Source organism: Lethenteron reissneri, chromosome 18, assembly GCF_015708825.2.
Source record: "Lethenteron reissneri isolate LAM-NWPU_2019-01 chromosome 18, ASM1570882v1, whole genome shotgun sequence".
NCBI classification, from domain to species: domain Eukaryota; kingdom Metazoa; phylum Chordata; class Hyperoartia; order Petromyzontiformes; family Petromyzontidae; genus Lethenteron; species Lethenteron reissneri.
The window spans coordinates 8,078,199-8,101,387 of NC_083796.1; the positions used below are offsets into that span (position 1 = coordinate 8,078,199).

The window sequence follows — 23,189 nt, forward strand, 5'->3', positions numbered from 1 at the left end:
AACCAGTTTTTGTTAATGGGCGATTCAGGCGAGATATACTTGGACATGTTCTCTTTATTTGTCTGAAAAAACAAAACCCCATGCGAGTACAGAAATGTGAAATGGCTGTGCATCTCGGTATATCACAAAAAAACTTTCATCAGTAAAATTGGTAGGTTACCAAGTCTTAAGCATTTTAAATGAAAGCAATGAAAACGTTGATCATCTTAAAACATTTAGGACTTATGGACTTCGTTGAGAAACATTATCGTTATATCTTGACGTAAAGCTTTTGTGACTGCAGAAATTCAAATGCTTGGGTCTTTTGGTAAAGTCACGTAGATAGGTTCAAAGAAAATAACAAAAAAACTACGACGTTTCGACCGCTTGTATTGCAATCGAAACGTAGATTTTTTTTTATTATTTTCTTTGAACCTATCTACGTGACTTTACCGAAAGACCCAAGCATATGCCTTGCCGTTCTAATTTTAGGATTTCTGCTATCCAAAATACTTCCTGTGAACATATGATCCATATCTCAGCGAGTACAATTAAATTCTAGCAGGACTAAAAAATTGTTAGTACGCCATTATACAACAGACACCTGTAGGACTGTCACCTTATGTTTTAAACAGTATTTGTAAATGTTTATTCTAAACTCAAAGGATTCACACTTTAAAAAATTCTTATAACACTTTTATGTAAAGGAAATTTGTCGTGTGATGTTCTTTACCGTTTTAAGGACCACCACAAGACACGATGGACACAATAGGTGATATATTCAGACGACGGCTTTGTTAGAAATGCTGGGAAGGACAAAACTACAGTACTGATGATCATTTAAGTATATTCTACATTAACAAATCCCATTTTAAGGTTAGAAATTGAATAGCCATTACGTTAGTGAGGTGAGCACAATTGCACAGTGAACACCAGTCGTTCCATTTAGTCCAAGAACCCAGGCAAGAGATATTTAATTTGTACCACTTGAGGTGGCATGGCTTTAGTGGTTCCAATAACGTAGATTTTGTGATGACTATTTAAAATGAGTGGGTTATCAAATAATTCACTATTAGTCGTCGTATGAATACATAAGTACGACTCAAGTTTTCCTGCTCTGGCCCATGGACTAATACTGAGAATCTGACCTCACTCTTGGAGGGCGACTGTGCAGACACATGATTAATTATCCTACACATGATTTATTATCCTACACATGATTTATGATCCTACACATGAGCAGCTCAATGCTAGATTTCTAGGCGAGGTCATGGCAAAAATGCAAATTAATAAATTTCCAATGGACTGCAAAGCTTCACCTTCTAATCAGTTTGCATAACACTGCCCCTCGCTGTACTTTGAGCCAAAAAAAGCCACGATCAAAATATGACCATTTTTGTTTAGAGGCAATAATTGAAACCCAACAAAAGCTTGTACGTAAAGGGACCCCCCCCCCCCCTCTGGCGCCATTCCTTTTACTCTCCTATACAATCCTTTGCAAATGTGCAATGTTTAGGCTGGCACAGCTGTAACAAGGAAAAGTGAAGCTGCAAAATGGAACTCACTAGGTTAGTGTTACATGGCAATACGACAACAAAAATAATAAATTGTATAAACTATCAATTGGTTTTGCAACACTTCAGTACTACCGGTAAAATAAAACGTCTGCATTTGACAAATTCTAGTTCAATATAAAGGGCAAAAGGTACAGCATCCTTTTACAGATTATTACACTTTAACATTTTAAGCACAACCTAAAATGGGCACCGTGCACAAAATAATCTCTCAGTCACTCATGAGCATCCCACGCTTTTTGCTTGACCTGGTATTCTTAAATTTATTCCTGGTGTTTGGCTTCTGCAGAGCCACGACAGGGGAGCTCATCTCTCCAGCCTTGGCCTTCTTCTTCACGATATTCTCCTTGACGGGGGTGTCGGAGGCAGCATCAGTATTGGTGGGGGTAGCTTCATTCGCCACTTGTTCCTCCTCGGTGATAGATATTTGCTCCTCTGCATCTGCCTCTGAGGCTTCCTTCTGGGTTGGGTCATCTTCCGTGTAGCTGAGAGCGCCGTCTCGCTGAGGTTGCTCAGCAGTGGGTGGAGGAACCTGCGATAAACAGTGAGTTGTGGCATCTCTGCAAATAAAGGAGGGTTGACTGTGCTGTGGTTTACTGTGCAATGCGGCATTGCATCTGCGCACAAGACACGAGCTGGATTCGGTTGACGTAGCATCACATGGGTTTTCAAAAGTTAACTTACCTTGGACTTTGTACATTATTATATCGAAGTTTGTAGAATACTTACATATTTACGTACATAAAATGTGTGCAACTAATTTTAGGTACAGAGTGCTTAATGAATCGTCATGTACTTACGTTGGCAGCAACGGAGGTGTCTATGTTCTCATTGGCAAGGGTTTGGCTGGACTGAGTGGAGACCACTTGTTTATTTTCACCGTTGTCTTGCTCCGCTGCTGCTTCGTCTGATCCACTTGCATCCATAGCAGCGTTGCTGGTGTCTCCCTGCACGCAGTCTCCCTCCACATGGTCCGTCTCCACACCTGGAGCAGCGGCCGGCCCTTCGTCGTTTTCTGTTAATGCTGCCACCTCCCCTGGGCCCAGGGCCACGATGTCACTGGGTTCCTCCTCATCCTCCTTGTCGTGGACATCACGGCAGATTCATGGTGGGGAGTTGAAAAATTACAATGCAAAGAACATCAGCCTCAGGGATGAAGGTGGAATTCATTTGTGATACCGAGATGGGGCATTCCTCAGTCAATTAAGACATGTATTAGTATTTGTACTCATTTCAAAGGTGTGGCATATTTGTGTAATTTATGAGGAAATGGCCTAATTTAAACTAACATGTTTATTTATTTATTTTACATTGAGGCTATACACATTAAATTTGCCCTCCATAACACAAGTAAAATTCTGTTTAGTTCACCTTTTAATATAAACTTAGTTTAGTTGGTTATTACTGAATACTGCATTAAAATTAAAAGTGTTAGGATAAAGAATCTGCATGAAAGTTCCATAACAATCCCGATCTTGTGGAATGCCCCCCAAATACAGCCAGTTTTCCATTTAGGATAACTTCGGGGGAAGTTTTCGGAAGGGAGAGGGTTAAAACGACTAAACACTAAAACAGGATCCATTTACGTGCAAATAAGTTAATCAAATCTAAGTTTTTGCAGGTAACTGCAATATGGTAGCGTTTTCAACAGACTATACTGTTTATACCTTTCGTACTTTACTAAGATAAACACATCTCACCTCTTCAGAGTCATCCACCAACACCACATCGGACGTGTGGATCTCGATTTCAACTTGCTGATTGTTCTCGTCTTTCTGTTCGAGCTTTATTCGCTTTAATCTGGAAGACAAAGTGGTAAACACGGCCACTAACCCAAATGCTGCCGTGTGCCGTCGTGCAGCAAATTACTTGTGCACATCACCATACATATAGAGCACTGCTGGTTGCAGGCTTCCCCACGCTGTGCGGATTAAGGAGCGTTATTTAACCATGATTTATGCTGTCTATGGCTTGGTGAAGGTAGGGATCTCCGATGAGCGCCGTTGGCTTCGTACGGCAGGAAAGAAGTTCAGCATGCGAACATAAATCAGACAAATGTACAGTAGTATCAACAATCTATTCTGCTGCACTGACACCTGCTGGTCACCACGCAGTCACGCGGCATATAACACCAACGATCCTTCAGATGTAAAATTACAGGTGGGGGCCCTCTTACTTTCTGCCGGCGTTTGAGCTGTTCTTGGGAGACTCCTGTCCTGCCAGCACCTCGGAGAGACACACGAAGAGCTCCTCCGAGTGGAGCCGTTTGTGCTTCACATCTCTCTCCTTAATAACGATCGGGGTTTCCTCGATCCCTGAAACCCAGCAGACCATGTTACCTTTTGCTCTCCCCATGAGAATGACATTCACAGTGAGGTATTATACAGAACAAAATGCGTGGCCGTGTGCTAATAAACACAACGAAGAATTATTTATAAACATGGTCGTGTTTTTAAGAGGTTGGAAGAGTGGATACTACTGTGCACTATGAAACTGGTGATCTGAATTCACCATCACGGCCACAATATGCAGCAGCGAGTGATATCTTGGACCCTCTTTCCCAACCAACGATTCACCAGCCAGCACTCACCGGTGCAGTGAAGTATTTTAAGTGCAGTTTTATGGTATTATGTTCAAAGAACCAAAATGTAATAACCTAATTTGCAAGTTTTGTTTTTGCCATTTTACTTGTTCTAGGAATCGACCAATTAACATTGGTTACCAAATAATAAAAAAGTACCCAACATCACTTGAGTGAAAGACAAACGTGCATACGCATGAAAATTCACATACACATGGATTTTAGAACGCTTTTCAACATGTGTTTGTCCTCAGAAGTAATCAATTAGCGATGATAAACATCCGTTCCAAGTCGCTTACAATGAGATGACGTTACACATTTGTACATACGACGTAGAAAGATGCCATGCATTATTGCCTTCGTTGCCAAGGATACTCGTCTTAGAGCTGGGGTTTATCGCTAAGATTTGGGCAACCGTTTGATCAAAGTGGCAGGTTTTCTGTCGGGCAAGTCACTAACAGCAACACAACTTTATATTAGTTTTTTATTTTACCATTGGATTATCTTTATAAGTTATCTTCAGAAAAACAGATGGACATGGTTGATGCATTAACGCTTTCAATTTTGGTTGGAAAGCATTAATAAGGCAATCTGGACTTTTAGATTGAAAGGGCAACCCTGTGGTCAATTTAAACTGCACTTAGGACAGGTTTGATCAAAATTAACTGACAAAAACGTGAAGTTAAACACGCGCAAAAAACAACGGGAGGGGGGGGGGGGGATGGTGGCATCACCAAGGGTGGACAAGGTCTGCGCTGTGGGCCTTACCAGAGTCGACGGACTGCGCTGGGTTTGATCTGGTTGCTGATTTTTGTGTCGTTGAGATTGACTCCTCATCTTCCTCCTCCTCACTCAGCATATTTCCTGATTGTGTTGTCCCGTTGACAACACAAGGGGTTAAAGGTGGTGGTTAAATGGATTCAAAGTTAAAATGTCCACTCAATGAACACTGCATTGATTTTTGTTTGGATACATGTGAATTAAAGTCTTAACAGACAGTATATGCCTGCAGCCTATCTATTTGAAAAATAGAAAAAAATTCTGTATTGTTCTCTTTCATACAACATCTGCTCTTTTTGGTTATATTTAATTTTCAACGGAAGCAAAAACACAACTCAATAACTTACCATCTTCATCTTGAATCACCATCACAGGAATAGAATACCCCAACGGAGACCCTTCCTAAAACAGACAAAAGTGTTGAGTGAAACTGGACATACTCCATCATGAAAACAGAGATAGTCCAACATTTTGGGCAATCCCCCTTTATCAGAACAGGAAGGGCAGATCGAAGGTTATTACAATATTTAATAATCATGATTTATACCCCTTCATCGATCACTACTGAAGGCCTCTCTGCATGCCGTTCACTGCTGATTTTAGCCGTTACCTGGAATTGAACTGGGTTCCTAATACAGTGCACACTATTAACTGTGCAATCGCTTCTGCAACTGTTAGCATTTACAATGTTTACATATATCTATCCCCGGCATCTACACCACTGCTAAATGTAATAAGATAGGTTGATCCAATTTGAAGTATGTAACATACCAGGGCCCCAACAAACACAACTTTATAAAATGATTGCAATGGGAATTTGATCTCATGCAGCATAGGGTGACCAACCTGGCTGTTATGCTCTGGAGTATTGAGTGGCTTTGCATCACCATCACTAATGGGCAGTTCTTCTTCCTCTTCCGCTTCCTCCATATGCACCTCCTCCTCCTCTTCATCTTCAGAGGACATCTCTTCTGCGACATTTTTCATGGGCGGCTCGTTTTCCGTATCATCTGCGAGCGGCGTTAACTCCTTGTTGTCATCTGTTGGCAATTGCTCTTTATCTTCAACAAGTGTTGGCGTTTCGTCATCTTTGACAACCACCTCTTTGTCCTCCGTGGGCAGATCTTCTCCTGTGTCTTCAGCTGTGACTTCGTCATCTGCACCATTGGAGATTAATGATTCCTCATTGCTGGAGGGTGACTGTTTCTCGATGTCATCTCCTGGTAGCTCTTCGTCTGCATCGCTCTGTAACAGCTGATCTCCATCATTCGAAGGAGGAGCATGTGCTTGCATGACCTCCTCTGCGGATGTTTGTATGGCCACGCTTTGCCTCTCCACTGGGGTGTCTGCGATGTCAGTGCAGTTCTCTCTCCTCGGCTCTGTGAAACAGTGACGCCACGGTAATGGTTGAGCAATCGGGGATTATCTCAGCACCATCTGCCATTCGCATTATTTCAACTATTTTGTATGTGGACTAGAATTAAAAACGTTGCGATACTGTATAGATACACTAAGATGCCTGGGGCCTCTGGCAATCGGTGCATATGGTATGACCTTAAAAAAAATTCAGTCCTTAAAAATACCACTGACACTGATTTCATGAAATAATATATTACAAGTTCATGTTTTTCTTACTTTACGTCAAAAATCAATATTCCCATGCTGTAATTAGCACTGGGTAGTGCTTATCTCTAACAGTGGCCCTGAGAAAATGACCTACATTCCATGTTCTTGTTGAGAGGCCCAGTCTCTCTCACAAAAACAACCACAGCTGTAATGTTACCCAGTGATGCTGGTTTTACAGAGGAGGGGGACAGGTACAATGCACCCTGCCTGGGATGGGAACTCACAACCTTAGGATTATGAGCAGTTGTTCCAACTGACCCTGTAAATTAAACTAATGAGGTGTTGCACAAATTATGCAACCTCACTGTCAAATAAAAAAAAATCTACCTAATAATTTGGCATGTCATTTTGATGGTAATTGTCAATAGTTTTGGAAATTGCAGCTTATATATGCAACAAGATAGTGAGTTAACAAACACATGACATGTTAAGCATCATCACCATTCAAAAGTGCAAGTAAAAGTCAGTTTTGAGTCCATCAGACACTGTTTTTTTTTAGCATTTCTCTCATCAATAAAGGTAGTCAAATTATTTATACTGGAATTACAGTGCCAATTAACACACGATACCCAAGTATAAAGCCACAATATAATACTGAGTACCCAAATTAAAATTGTCTAAAATGATGTATGTCTAAAGTTGTGGAACTACCCTACTTTATCTGATACTAACAATAATCCCAAATAAAAATACCCCCTAATAAACGCTAAAAACACAACTGTTAAAAGCTGATGAAACCGATAACGCTGCTACTGTTACACCCCAGGAACGTACAGGGCGTTTATAAGCGTGTGAATGTCGCACTGTGACTTACTCTGCTGGGGGATCGGCGTACTCTGCAGCTTCTTCCACACATTCACCCGCTGGTACGGATCACCAGGGGCCTGCACCTCCCACAGTAGGTCCAGCTCATCCGGGTACTGCTGCAAATATCTTTCCACCACTGCAATGAAATAAACACCGCCACTACATCGTTTTAATTGAAGGTAGGCAGAGTGACGATGTTACAAAGCACATGCCATTGGTGGAAAGCAGTCTAATAAGTGGGACTATATAATTATGTGTGTGTGTGTGTATATATATAATGTTTACTCATGCAACAAAGACTCATTGAGTCTAAAGACTTTATCAGCAGAGTCGTAAATTTGGATGTTTGGCAAATTCTAATTTAAGCAGTGTTTTGCATGTGGTAGAAAATGAGTCGTGAAGAAAACGCACAAATATGATGGTTAATAAAATAATACATAGATGGAATCAATAACCATTTATGTTGTTCTGCCATTTCTTGGCCATTCCTGTAGCTCATCGGGAATGGCAGTTTCACAAATGTCAGTGATCCATCAACCCTCATCTCCCAAGTGCTGCATTAGAGGCCTGTACCTCTCTCGCAACCTCAAATCTTGAATGTTCTATCAGTGCACATGACCGTGTGTCCTTTTATAATATACGAAGTAGCAGCTCTACAACCAATATTCAATGCACAATTAATGTAAATCAACAGTTTATATCCTGCACTTGTGGTACTCAATAATATTGCATGCAGAATATGTATGGAAGATGCATATTGGGGCATTTAACAATAAACACTTGGTGATATTTAATGACTGAAACGATGAAGATCTTCAGCCACTTATTCTCAAACAAGTAGCTCACGATGGGATATGCGATGCTGTATTGCACACATCTCGTGCAGTAGTCCTGCGTGCGGGAGGGGGCATCACCTCGGCACATGGCAGGAGGCAATGGGTACTTGAGGCCCAGCTGATCGTCGGGGAAGCTCCGTGTGAAGTCTTGCAGCATGAGGAGGCCCAGGCGTTGCCCGCGACATTTCCGCGTCACGAACATGGAGTCCAGCACGGGCAGCTTATAGTGGAGGCTCACGAAGCTCGTGCAGAGACTCCCTGCAAGAGACACGCACACGCGCGGGGGGTACACACCAACACAGCAGCGGTCAGCGCACGGCTCCTCCATCCTCACAGCTGTTAGCAGCTCGTGTAAAAGGTGCGGATGGGTAACATGATTTCATGTGGTATGTTCAAATAAAGGGAGGAGTGTAGAGACAGTGGTTTGTGGACTCTACTATAAACCTGGTGACATGAGTTTGATTCCCGGCAATGACTAAGATCAGTGTGAATGATATCTGAACCGGTTCTAGACCTCAGCCCCTTCACCAATCCGCACTGAGCAGCATCGTGAATTAGTCAAACAACCCCTGTGGGGAGAGCTTCATCCAGCACTGGATTGATAAATGGCTGTAAATCATTCTTTTTTATTTAACAAAACAAAAGATGAAATGCGGCAGAGAAACATGGAGAAGTGCATGCTTTGAATTGCACGGACACAGAAAGAGGAAGACATGGATTCGAGGAGAAATGCGAGTTAAAGACATTGACTGCTAAGAAATAGCAGACTTAAATAGGACACATTGCTCATAGAGATGGCAGCTGGTGATTTAGACTTAGGACAGTTGCAGCCAAAGGAGGTAACATGCCTGAGTGGCGGTATAGTGATGAAATAAATTCATGTGCAGGAGCTATCTACGTTGTATTGTGCGGCTGTGCAAAATGGTGACAGCTTGGAGAGGCCTTCATCCAGCAGTGGGTTGACCATGGCTGACAATGACTTAAACCAGGTGAAAACTCGATGAGCTGCACATTGCCCTTGCAGATTTGCTTGTTGTAAATGTTACAGTGCAGAAGAGGTAAACCTTACCGCTGTCAACTATTGGCTGTCAGTGAAAGCACAGCAAGCCACAAATAGCATTATCAAGGCACGTACATCAGTTAATCACGCATGTGTCTGTGTTTGTCAAATTTCACACTTAACTTCTAATTTAGCAATCTTTGGAAGAACGCAATCAACCAGGCTATGCGTTAACTGTGTGTTAACCGACTCTGTGTGTTGCATTGCATTACATTTCCAAAATTTTTGCTAAGTTCGTTTTCTCAAACTTCCTATTTCTCTCTCTAAAATTACCGGGCTTGTATAGGTACATCTGCTCTTTCTCACCCCCCCCCCCAGCCGCTGCGGGGTGGATTTCCTCACAACTCTCTCATTGACATGATAATTTCTCTGCTCCGGGCACCCCCACAGTTCTTTCTGCCCCCCTCTCTCTATTTAAGGCCTCGACACAGAGAGGCGTTGTGTGTCTATGTGTGTGTCTCTGTGTTGTCTCTCTGCTTGTGTGTCTGTCTGTATGTTTTGTCTCTCTCTAAAATGTATCAATCTTTGGATGAACGTAATCAACGAGGTAGGGTGTTGACTGTTGTGTTGGCCGACTCTGTGTTGTATTGAATTGTATTTCTAAGTTTACTAGGTTTGCTTTCTACCTGATTACGATTGCTTGTGTTGCAATCGAAACGTCATATTCTGTTATTTAATTTATTTTCTTTCTACGTGACTTTACCGAAAGAACCAAAGAGTTAATCATGCATGTTCTGATTTAAAAAGTCTCTCAAAGCATTGTTCTCATCCTGCAAAAACGAATGCATCAGGATACTTGATAAAAGCAAACACACAATAAGCTGACGACGTTTCATTTTAAGTAGATTTGAAAAGTAGACACTTTGTGAAAGAGTAGTAAAGCAAGTCATAATGACCTTTCAACCAATCCAGCAAACCATGAAAGTGTTAGTTTAACATAATCAACAAATTGCAATTCACGTTGTATACTAATGCTGCATGTTCCATGTTACATAAGCATCTAAACTACGTCTTCAAAGACGGATTGCAGCACAACATGGATAATCTGAAAATCCCTTGTCCCATTTGGATTTCACGACCGCAAACATATCATGATGGTCCTTCATAATCCGGCATTACTCGGTTGCAAGTTAGGAAAATCGGGGAAACTGTGAGGAGCCAGACACCGTTCTTTATGACAAATTTACCAAACAAGTGAAGTGTGTAGCCATTGTACAGGTATGGTCATAAATCAACAGTGTGGCAGTGTTTTTGGGGTTGCTCGTCATCAGCATGTATAACACCTTTAACACTTTGCATGGAAAAAGCATCTTGCCTAAAACTATCAACGTAGAACAAGGTAACATAACATAAGCAAGTGTCTCTTAAATGCCAAGGCATTTGCAATAATTGTTCGGGTTGTTAGTAAAGTTTTTCCATCATTTCCAAAGAACAATTGCAAACCAATGACCTCCCAATGCCACACTCCGAAAATGTTAATCAGACGTCATGTTTGACCAGCTGACTGGCTAGAGACACCCATATTGTTGTAGCTCATAAAAAAAAGACTTTGAGAAATGCTGAAGCAAACCCATGCGATGTGCAGCTATAAAGACAAAAGCTGTTTAGAAAACAATACAGAATGACATTTCACCACCAGCCAGTGCGCGTGACTCAACATGGCCACGGCAAGCTCTGTCGTGGCCAAATGAACCGCCGACGACTGCTTTAAATCGTTAAGTTAGCGGGTGGTGAATGAAGGTAGGAACAAAATCAAATGTTACTAAGACTATGATACTCTTTGGTTCTTTCGGTAAAGTCACGTAGGTTATAAATAAAATAAATTCAAGCGTTGCGGGGACGCTAGGAGAGGGAGACGTGAAGCACGTAACGCTCCCCTCCCCCTTCCCCCCTCCCTTGCCCCCCCCTACCCCCCTCCCTTGCCCCCCCCTACCCCCTCTCTTACCTATATAACACCTCTTACCACGGTATTTCTCTCCCACTTCAGCAAAAATTTCTTGCTGTGGTTTTCCCACCCGATGATGATTGCTTGTGTTGCGATCGAAACGTCGCGATTTAATAAATTTGATACCTACGTGACTTTACCGAAAGAACCAAAGAGTATGGATCCCTGCAGTCACGAAAACTTCAAATCTAGGACTTTGATAATTAAAACTTCTTGCGATTTTATCTACTGTCATAATATAATTAAAGAATATATTTTCTACACTGGAAAACACTAACATCTGTAGTGGCCGTAGGTTTCATTAGAACCAACTTCATTTTTATTTAAGTTTTTCTTCCAATTCCGTTCCAATAACATGTACATCATCGGAACTAAATTGTAAGAAAAACTGATGACGTACACCTACACCATCGGAATAGAAAATGATTGAGAGCATTCATTTTTTTTCAGGAGGGTATTTTCAGGTGTTTGCAGGAGGGGGTGATGTTGGTATGTGTAATTCCATTTGAGCAATTTGCAGATAATTTTTTAGTAATGGGATGTTTGGCCAATACTATTTGCAGTGGTTTTATTTCTTGTTATGGGAGAAAACCGAAGAACCCAGAGGAAACCCAATTAGAAATGTGGGAGAACGTATAAACTCCACGGAGATAAGCACCCAAGCATCAAACCCAGATGCTTATTGCCATGAGGCACAAGTGTTACCAATGTGCCATTGTGCCAGAATCAAGATAGCAATTTTTTTTGGACAAAATTTCCAGATTTTTTTTGATAATTCACAGTGGAAGGAGAAATGGAGCAGCAGCACCTGTGGGCTTGACGCTGTAAAAGCCCACGGCTTCACCGTCTTGCCAAAGCAGCTTCGCGTGCTCGGTGGGGGAGTGGCAGAGGAAGGTCCACTCGGCAGCATCCATCTCCCGCGTGCGGTACACGAGGCGATTGAGCGTGTAGAGAACCAAGCGCTCACCCACACTCCGAACCTGCGCACACCGGCCACGGCCAGTAGTGTCCCGTTACAAACCATGCGTCCACAATACACAATAACGACCAGTGGGAAGCTCGTTGAGGTTAAATGGTAATCAAGTCAATGCGGTTCTCTGGAAGCTCCCCCGCTCCCCCACACAAACGCTCCCTAATAGCAGATGCCTATTCATTGTACGATTTTGAAATTGGTGACACACTGGACAATTTAAAAATGGTAGAGTGGACAAGCAGCACAAGGGCTAAATCACAAGGGCAATGTTAAATATTTTTTCATTATTTCAACCTGGTTGCATAGACTACATATGACTCATGATTAATCGAAATAGTTAGAGCGGTCTCGTAGTTTTCCAATCAAACGTATATACGGATTATTCACGTCTATAACAGCTGTTTCTTGTATGGTTTTTGCTACTCCTTTTTGCATTTGTTTTGTAACCCATGTCTCCCTTGAAAAAGAGACGTGTAGTCTCAATTGTTTCTGACAAAGTTGTAGGGATTCCTATCCATTAGAATTTTAGCACTGAATTCCTGCAGTACTGTTAAGTTTGCCAGTTTCTTAGTTGTGCTAGTTTTTAAACATTCAATTTAAAATAGAGAAGCACTGCAACCAAGTATAAGAATACCATTAATGATAAAATATAAAAAAATATTATTTATTGATGACAGAATGAAAAAATGGCTGTCTAATGAACTGTATTTTAGTAGGTACATATGCATTATTTTAATGCATTTTGAGGAATTACCATTAATCAAAACAAAACCATGCGTTCAGTGCAGGGCCAAAGGCAATATAAATCACGATACAATGATATGACATGAGAATAGGTTTTCCCCTTTTTTCTGGCAAAAAAACAGGTGTTAAGATGTTAAAACACCAAACTGAAACCTTTTTACAAGGAATCATGTCTGCATTAACCACAATACTTGTGGTCAGAATGCAAACAAAAACATACTCTGATAATATATGCATTGTCTTTGAAACTGATTGGTCCACACCAGAAACAGCTTTCTTTTGAGCCTAGTCTCAAACGGTGTTAGACCAGAGGACGGTGTTAGACCAGAGGACGTTCTCGTTTGAGAATATTTTGGTACTGGTAAAGGAGGTCCCATAATGATATGACACTTAAAAAAGACAAGCCACCAAAAAGCCAAATTAAAACTCGTAATTTCTCCACATGGCTTGAACAAAAGGCAGGTTAGTTCCTATTGAGAACCAACAATTGGCCAGAAAGATCTGAATAAAATGTGTGGCTGTAAAGTGAATAAAAACATGCAATTAAAAAACAATTAAAACCAAATGATCTTTGCTCTTATTCACTAGAGCCCTGCCCTGACCTGTATGATACCATTTCGGGTGGGGTCTGCTGTCTTCAGAATCTCTTCCACTGCCCACCAGTCATCGTCCAGGTAAAACGCCACAGCTGAGGTCACAGGAGACATGCCCACATATCAATGATGTTTCACGTAAGTATCTGCCAGCACCCACATTAGTTACTAATAGGTGTATTTCCTCCGGGTGACCACCATGCCCAACACGGATCAATTATTCTCCATCTAGTTTGCCACCCACTCCCATGACTAAAAGAGCATATGTGTACACTCTATGCACATTGATATAAAGTTACCACGGTGCATCTATCCTTCCAATGAGACAAATATCCACCCCCTATGATCTGACCGGAAAAGGAGAGAGAGATCATCTCCTCGCCACTTGCTGCGGACTCTGGGGAAGAGTGGGAGCTGCTAATCCTTCAAAAAACGATCTTTATGCAAGTGCTAAAACTTACATTTTTGTTTGGCTTTCAGAACCCGCAGGTATTGCTAACAGGACATTGCTGCCAAGAAGGTGGGTGTGGCGCCCCCACCTAAGAAGAGTACCAGCCTGACCAAAGACCATTATGACAGAGGCCATGACACTGAATCTGTAGTGGCACATTAACGGATGTGGCATCACCCAGGTCGCTACTCTAAGAACTTCCTGTAAGACGACTTTGCGAGCGCTGGCCCAGTATGTCGCCACTCCACCCTGACAATGGGTGGAGTGCACTGCCACCCTGCGTGAGATCCAAGATCAGCCATAACACGGGGCTCTTGAAAGATTTTTATCGAGCGGCCACGCGAGGCTCCCTCGCCCTTTCGGTTGGGGCCAAAGAGGACAACGTCTGGTCTGTTGGATGGAATTACTGTGATTTGATGTTTCAGTGGAGCGCATCTTCCCTGTGGCTTCAATTGATTGCCTCACGAGAGAAAGAACAACATAATAAAATGAATAAAAGAAAGAAAAAACTTGCACTAAGGTGCAGAAGTAGGTTTTGCCTCCTGCAGTAAAAAATACCATTACACATGTTGGAAACAATACCTCACAATACCATAAAGTTGGACAAAAACTACGTATCAGTGCATTGTCGTGAGTAGTGTTTTGTTACACAACTCACAAAAACTGATTTTTTTTATGTCCTGGGAAGACTTACAACTTTCTCCCAAAAACTACCTCCAAAAGAGGACCCTATGGAGTATAGAAGGTGAGGTTTGCTTAACCCGTGTCATCTCATAGGTATGGGAGGGGAGTGGGAAGCCAGCTGGAGAGGACCGACTCAGCATGGTCTCATGGTCAACTGGAAGAATACCTTACTCTAACTGATGTGGGCAATGCCAGACCGTACACAAATAGAGAAAACTGAAGCAATGAACACATTAGCCCATCATTAGCAACACACGGCTACCTGACGCACAAATGGAAAAGTAAAAACTCTCCAGTGTGCGACTGTGGTCATCCAGAACAGACCATACAACATATGACGCAATGCTCAATCCACAAATACAAAGGAGACATCACAGCAATACATTCCGCTGCTCCGGACGTGGTTACCTGGCTTGACCACCTGAATTGTGAAATTGTCGTCGTTGAATCTTAATTTTTGGAGCTTTCGTGACTGCAGAAATTATTCTTTGTTTTTTTCGGTAAAGTCACGTATAAAGATAAAAGAATAAATGAAATAATAGCATACGACGTTTCGATTGCAACAATAATTTAGCCTGAAAATGTGTGTTGCTAATGCTCCGTATCTATATCAGCCTTACGAAAGTAGAAGCAGCACACGTCACAAGTGCACACATTTGATAGCAATGGGGCTCTCACCTGTGAATGCATCTTCGGGAGAAAACAAAGCAAGAAGCTTGTGCTGGGAGCTTACACCATAGAGCAAAACAAAACCAACCGAAGTTGCTGTTATCGGGACCTGGAATAGAGAAACAAAATGTAAAACAACCATAACATATATGCAAAACAATTGTATTAATTTGTATTTGCCCACATCAGATGGTTGTGTTTTTATACATATAACATCTCTAAGTGTGGGTTGCAACATGAAATTTGTACCCGTGAAAGTGAGACAATGCGTGTGATTCTGTGAGGTGTGTTCTTTTGCTCAATTACGGCTGCATACTGCGAGGATATAATAGAGCATGCTCAAGATACTAGTCATCTTATCTAAGTAGAGATAAAATAACCATTATTAAATGTCATTGATTTTCAGGCTAAATTATTAACGTAACTTATGAGTAATTATAATAGCCGCTTAATGCTGGTTGTTTTTTTTTGTATTAAATTGGACTCCCTTATATTTTGTTACTCTTGTAATGACATGATGACACCTTCTGGCTGGCAAAGGGAAGCACGGGTACTGGCATCGCTAAGACAACATCCAATCTGAAAGAGAGCGGTATCTGGGGCAAAGGTAACAGGTGGGGTTGGCCGAGATGCTCCGGGAACCTGCTGGAAGGTTCCACGATAGGGCGTGGCCGGAGGCGGAGCCTAGCCGCGCCTGGGGAGATATAAGCGGGGGCTGAACAGGGCTCGGGGTTCGTGTGTGGATTCTTGGGTCCGGACTGCGTCACTGCTCGCCGTCATCTCTCTCCGTCGTCCGGCCACGTGGAACATCTCCTGCGGGGTTTCCATCGCCATCCTCGTCACGCCGCCAGCCAGCGGCATAGCCGAGTGAGGGCGGTGGGACCACGCCGAGTGATCGGCCGTGTGTGTAGCCAGGAGAAACGTTAATATCTAAAGTGTTGTACTCAGAGTGAGAAGGATAAGGTTGGCCTGTGTCGTGCCCGTGTAAGAAATAAAAGAAGAAGTACCGTCTACACGTGTCGTGGATGTCACTCATTACACTCTTGTTATAAAGCACCAATGGTGAATATGCAAATCTCCAATGCAATGAAATGTTTATGCTGTTAGATATATATTTTATTATTTACCACAGAGCACAGCATTTATTTCTTAATTTTGTTAGCTTGCATCTCCAGTGCCTAAAATAATGCATTGGAACTTTGGAGCAGGCCCTCAACAGGGCATTAAGTGATATGACCAAACACATTCTGCAGTTTGCAATAACAGCTCAATTCTGGGTCCAATGGTACTGCACTTGTTATTCAATAACATATTCAACATCTGTTTTGGAGAGCAGCGGGATGAGATCAGGCATGAGTGTTCAGGATTGCAAGTATACTAATATATAAACACCCAACCAGAGGTGCGCCCCTCCCAAACATGTACGCCCCCGGATTGGTTGAAGTGCCTCATGTGACCGCGAGTAAGAGACGGGCAAGTGAAAGTGAGGAGACGAGTGAGTGAGGCAGAGCCGTGCTCTGTCCACTGCTGGCCTGGGAGAGAGCCGCGCTATCTCCACTGCTGCCCTGAGGCAGAGACGTGCTCGGTCCGCTACTGCCCTGAGGGAGACGGGCAAGTGACAGTGAGGCAGAGCCGTGCTCCGTCCACTGGTGCCTTGTGGGACCCCCGTGCTCTCCACTGCTGGCCTGAGGGAGAGCCGCGTTGTCTCCACTGTTGCCCTGAGGGAGAGCCGCGCTCTCTCCACTGCTGCCCTGAGGCAGAGCCGCGCTCTCTCCACTGCTGCCCTGAGGGAGAGCCGCGCTCTCTCCACTGATGCCCTGAGGCAGAGCCACGCTCTTTCCGCTGCTGCCCTGAGGGAGAGCTGTCTTCCGTCCGCTGCTGCCCTGAGGGAGTGCCGCGCTCTCTCCACTGCTGGCCTGGGGGAGAGCCACGCTCTCTCCACTGCTGGCCTGATGCAGAGCCACGCTCTCTCCGCTGCTGGCCCGGGGGAGAGCCACGCTCTCTCCACTGCTGGCCTGGGGGAGAGCCACGCTCTCTCCACTGCTGGCCTGGGGGAGAGCCACGCTCTCTCCACTGCTGCCCTGAGGCAGAGCCACGCTCTTTCCGCTGCTGCCCTGAGGGAGAGCTGTCTTCCGTCCGCTGCTGCCCTGAGGGAGAGCCACGCTCTCTCCACTGCTGCCCTGAGGGAGAGCCACGCTCTCTCCGCTGCTGGCCTGGGGGAGAGCCATGCTCCGTCCACTGCTGCCCTGAGGGAGCCCCGTGCTCTCCACTGATGGCCGCCTGAGGCTCACGCTCCCGGGGTGCGCTCCGTCGCTTTAAGATGTTCTGTGTTAATATTTTGTTTGTTGCGGTTGCACGCGACTCAAGAGCCGCATGGCTCACAGGGCTATACCTAATCAATGAAACTTGAAACCTAAGACCCCTTAAGAGCTTCCAAATAATCCTAACAGTTATTTCACTGATTAATAAGTGATAGCTCTAAGAAGTTAATGTCAATATCACAACTAAAGTTTAGATATTTTCAATCATTCACATTAAAGTGACATTGCGGGATCGTCAAAAAAGGTATGTTGAGTGAAAGTTTTAAGTGAAAGCCGCGTAAAGCTGCTCTAATTCGACTTATTAAAAGTCCTCAAGTACAGCGAAGCTGTTCGCGTTGTTTTTTAGTTTTTTAATCGTAATTCACTATCAGCCGTACATCCGATCGTCTCTCAAGCCATTAAATTAAAAAGTAGTTGAAGGTGAGTTCTTTAAAAATTTAATCTGACAAACAATGCACACGGTTCTAATTACATTAGTACTGTAGTTTTTGGGGTGCTTAAATCCACTGCTGGATGAAGGCCCACCGCACGCTGTGCGAACAATATTCGTTCTATTTTGTCCATCTGCAGATGCTAGAAATAAAGAATACATACTTCGGTGCTTAGCTCACGTAATTTTTAACTCTTAGTTTTATGTAGTGCATATAACCACCAAGGTCTCCTAAAACTGCGTGCTGCTCAAAGGGGCAAAGTTGCATAACCACAAAATAAAAAAATATATAAATTAACCGTGTCTCTTGTAGTTTTTTTTTTTATCAAACAACAGTGTGAGGCTGGAGGAGTGTGGAACCTTGCGGCCATTGGGGAGCTTGAAGTATTCGGGGTTGTTTGGGTGGCAGTGGAGTAGGTTGTCCAGGTACGATCTGGCCGTTCTCTCCAGGACTTCGTGAGATGTGTCCACCAAGAAATCCACCGGGAACTGCATTTCTATAAAAAAAAAGCACCCAAATGATCCCACGATGCAGCTGTGCGTGCCTATGTTAAGCAGCCTTGTGCCTTTTCATGCTCTGTACATACAAGCATTCATTGAGTTGCGAGTGAAAAACATTTGATACACCTTGCTAAAAAGCATATTTATTAATTGCTGGTGCATGAAAAGCACATCTTTATGTGCCTAGGAAGGCATATAACATTTTAGTCTGCATTCCTTCAACTCAGCATGCAGTTGCTAAAACATTTTGGGCGAGCTACAAAACTGCGCCATACACATTAAGAATTGGTTACACAAGCAAGCACATGTGTGCATGATTTGCATGGCACCGTGATCCCATGAAATTACATTTGGTGCACATGTTCATTTACTTCGAGTTACGTGGAGCATCTAATTTACTAATGGTAGCTCAGTTGGTATGCCTTGTGAGGCAAAGTTAAATTTACATGACTTTTACAATCAGGACAACCACGAGGAGGGCATACCGCTTTTGTATACCCTTTTGTTGGGCCTATGGTCGCTATTGCGATTTAAAATTGCACTGCCACCTCGCTCAATGTTTTTTTCCTTTTCCTTTGCTTTCCTTTATGTTATAAAAAAAATGTCCTGCAGTGAAAGGGTGATGTCGGCTGACAGTTGGTATAAATGGAAGGTATTAATCAGGTGGTATGCTGGGACTGTGGACATGGCTGGAAATTGTGCTCTGTTGCATTGCAGTGACCTGGCCCAGGTTCCAGTAATCTGGCCCAGGTCACTGGCACTTGCCTGGGCACTGACACAAATGGTCGAGTTTTAAAAACAATTAAACTGAATGGGCCCTCACCTGACCTGAAATAAACTAGATTAATACATGAATGAATGGTTTATATTACATTAATGTTGCTAAGTTTTCCCATTTTTATATCCACTGAAAAGTTTGCTATTAATCATCCTCTATAATGAAATAAAGGGTGAATGAAGAGCTATTTTTCCAAATGACTGAATATCTGCACGCCTGATTGGTTTGTCAACTGTAATCAGGATTTAGCATAGTATGCAGGCTGGACAGTAGCTGCAGTCGGCACACAAATAAAACGCACAGAAGACCAGTTACAATGCTCAATACTCACGCAATATACTTTAAAATCTGAACCAAATTGATACCGTTTTTTTTCCAACCTTGCCATGGATATATTTTTTTACTTCAACGGAGACATAGGACATGAATTTATAACAGTGGGAAGTGGTAGACACAGGAGGTGGCATTGGCAGAAATTTCTTTACAGTACTCACAGACATTACATTTAAAGGTAAAATACCATACATGCCACACAGTACAACACACATGTACCGCATATTCCGATTTCCATATTTAAATTAAAACATATTATTAACAGAGCAGACCACAACTGCAATCTTGATAGCTTCAAGTTAATATGATCAGGCAACTTAACAAAACAATATTTAAAACACGATAAAATTACACTTATACATGGTTTTTGTGCGCACAACCATTATAATGATCACCTTAATGGAAATCTATATCTTTTTGCAATCAACTAGTTTCGAAAAGTTTTTACCACTCCAATGAATGAGCAATCAGGTTGGTGTGTGCCATCCACCCAATACATGGACAGCTTATGACCATAAACCGTTCCACCTATCATGGGTACAAGGATATCCCCTGCACACTCATGGCGGCTGCTGTGTGTGAATAAGAGAGCTCCAACTCTCTCTCTCTCTACTCGGCCTAGCGTTCATAATCCATAATGCACCACCCTGGGCAATTTGGAAGCGAATACTGAACAGACGACTGCCATGCCAGAGCACATCTACATCACCTCACTGAGCCACAGCTTACATAACTGGAGATAGGATTTGCATATATCAGTAAACAACCTAAAATGCTACTGACCGAAAGCATGCGAATTATAACATGTACGTCACAACCACAAGTTTATCGTAATTTATATACTATGCAATTAATATATGCAGACAAAAAATTCAAAAGCTTAAGGTAGTCACAGTATGTGTGGACTGAAATTTACATACGCAACAGACTTGCCTTGCGGCAATTTTGGCAACTGTTGCGCATCAAATGCATTCCATGTGATATTTCAACTAATCTCTGCTGTTCTGCTTACTTTGTATTTAAGTCGCTCATTGTGAAGTTCAATTGTATTTCTTGGTTTCGAGGCCAACCGGCCATATGAACAAGCTGTATTTAAAAAAAGGTTTTTTTCTACCATGGATAGCATATGCAGTATACCGTAGTACAGTAGAAAAATATACAGTCGATATAAATACCAAATAGTATTATGCCTAGATTTTGTAGACAAAAAAGGCAATTGATTTGTCAATTTCTGTACTATTTCAAGGGCTTAGTATAATCAAAACCATTTATAAAAAATAACATCTACACTAAGTTTACATGCTTTAATAGTGATTATGACAACCAATGGCAATTAATTACTGGGCATAATTGAGTAACTGTACTTAACAAAGGCAACACAAAGTGGGGCTAGAGATATACGAGCCGAACAAAAGTCACGCACAAGTTGAGTCAAGAAAATATTTGTTGGAAGGACAGGCAGGATTGGAAACCAGCAGGATATTTACATTTACCTGTGGATCAAGATCATAATGATGAAGAGGCAAACTAGTGGGATAGATTGTTTTTAGAAAGTGATCATGAAAAGCAAACACCAATCAAGATCAAATAAAAAAAACATTTTCACACAGCGCACAACGAAAATGTGGCTCACAAAATGAATAAACCATTAAAAGTGCGCAAGGACGGAAAGATAACGCACACGGATGGGATCAGGGCACAAACACAATTTCGTGATCTCATGCTTGGGTAAATAAGTGGGGCTACAATGGTCCATGAGGATGGATAAAACCACCGCGACTGCGATGGAGTGATGATGAGATCTGATATTTAAATCCTTTATATTAAGTTCGCTTGCTTGCTTGCGTGCTTGCTTGCTTACGACCGTGCAAATCTTTCACTCGTTTTTAACCCACTTCCCGCGATCCAATAGAGCTGACATTTTCCACACAGACTCGTTGTGCGAGACAATTAATTTTCGTGAATTTTTTTTCTCCAAAATTTTACACTGTTTAGGGAATTTTTAAAAATATTTAATTACCAATTGCTTAATGCTGGCAGACAATCATCTGACCCATAGGTGGCAGCCACCTCAAGCCAGAGGACGAGAGGACTCTAGCCGCCACGCATATAAAGGATTTAGAGTGAAAAACTTTGTTTTTACGGGTTAATTTTTTCTCCATCCTTGACGCCGATGGGGGAATAGGTTCAGCAAGCCGAATGCCAACCACCAATGTCAGATTTCTATTCCTCCTCCTCCGTTCACGGTTTTCGACTAATAAAAGTGGCTTTACTCTCAAAGGACAGGTCCATAAGATGTGCCCCATGTGCAGGAGCGAGATGGATTGTGGCGAGGAGGGTGGCATGGCAATGTGGGTGTGTAGGCCTTCAGCCTGGTGGTATTCTCACGTACACTGCGTATGCTTTACGCATTAAAATTAACTATAATATCGAGAAGGATAAAGCCCGAATACCACAGTACAGTAGTGAAGTGTCCATCAAGTACACTACATTGAACACATGGAACTTAATTAAAAACCTAACACTTAATACAACTTAAACGTTTGGTAATCCAGAGTCGCCGTTACCGAAACAAAAACTACTTCATGATTTTGTAACTACTTAGTAGTTAAATGTACAAATTGGTTGAAGATATAACCTCAACGGCCAGTTTACATTCGTTCATTTCCATAACGTAGCAAATCGTTAGAGTAACTTATCTTGAAACATTGTCTATTAACACCATTAATAAAAAAAAACCTGAATTCCACTTTAATTTAAAACCATAAACCTCCTCCCCATCAATGTAAACATACACGTATTGAAATTCAACTTAAACATCGCATTTATTATTCTAATTTCGTACATACATTGCAAGAAAAATATTTAACAAGTAGCACATGTACGTCCACTTCAATTCGGCTTTCTTTAAAACCCATAAACTCGACAAAAACGCAACACCGTATTACAATCACGTAGCCAATGCAACAACACTAGCAGCAAGAGGGCCACAGAGACACAATACGGGGAGAAGAAATACCGCAATTAAAAAATAAAATGCACACAAATATATACATTTTTAAATGTCTCACCACACACACCGGGTAACGTCCACGCTTCCTCCCCTGTGCCCTTTCACTGACTCGTTAATTTGTATTAAAAAAATTGCCAATGACTCTCACAGCGATCACCTTCACACAGCAGCCACCGGGGCCGATGGTCTCTCGTCTCTGCCGGGCTTGCGGTGGGTGGCCCCCAACGTGGGCATCGACTTACGTGCGTGCGTGATGACGTGTTTGCGTGATGACGTACGTGCGTGATGACGTACACGATCCTAAATCGGCATGCGTCGTGGCGTCACCGGCTCCGATTTGGCGGACGTGCGTGCGCGATGAGGTCATAGGTTTAACCCCCTCCCCCCCCGCGCGCGCGCGCGATGATGTCACCGGCGTGTAATTTGCGTACGGGTTTACGTGATGACGACATACACTCGCTTAGACCGGGTCGCGTGCGTGCGCGATGGCGTCACTGATCTTCGCTAAACC

The 23,189-nt window shown here is 42.6% G+C and overlaps 1 protein-coding gene across 6 annotated transcripts; it reads right to left on the reverse strand.

The window, feature by feature from the left end:
• Positions 1-36: 36 nt before the first annotated feature.
• FAM169A (family with sequence similarity 169 member A) lies at positions 37-22,957 on the reverse strand. Of its 6 annotated transcripts, none has more exons than XM_061553694.1 (14): positions 22,836-22,957; positions 18,414-18,550; positions 15,312-15,411; positions 13,508-13,593; positions 11,997-12,168; positions 8,262-8,441; positions 7,355-7,483; positions 5,761-6,293; positions 5,262-5,316; positions 4,903-4,998; positions 3,730-3,868; positions 3,254-3,353; positions 2,354-2,632; positions 37-2,085 (listed from the first exon to the last, which is right to left on the reverse strand). In XM_061553694.1, the coding sequence occupies exons 2-14, from the start codon at positions 18,546-18,548 to the stop codon at positions 1,765-1,767; spliced, it is 2,325 nt and encodes a 774-aa protein (XP_061409678.1). In that variant the 5' UTR covers positions 18,549-18,550; positions 22,836-22,957; the 3' UTR covers positions 37-1,764. The 6 variants fall into 6 exon arrangements, with proteins under 6 accessions (XP_061409678.1, XP_061409680.1, XP_061409676.1 ...); XM_061553696.1 differs by having other exon boundaries at positions 2,354-2,623; positions 22,737-22,875; XM_061553692.1 differs by having other exon boundaries at positions 22,737-22,875.
• Between the last annotated feature and the right edge of the window lie 232 nt (positions 22,958-23,189).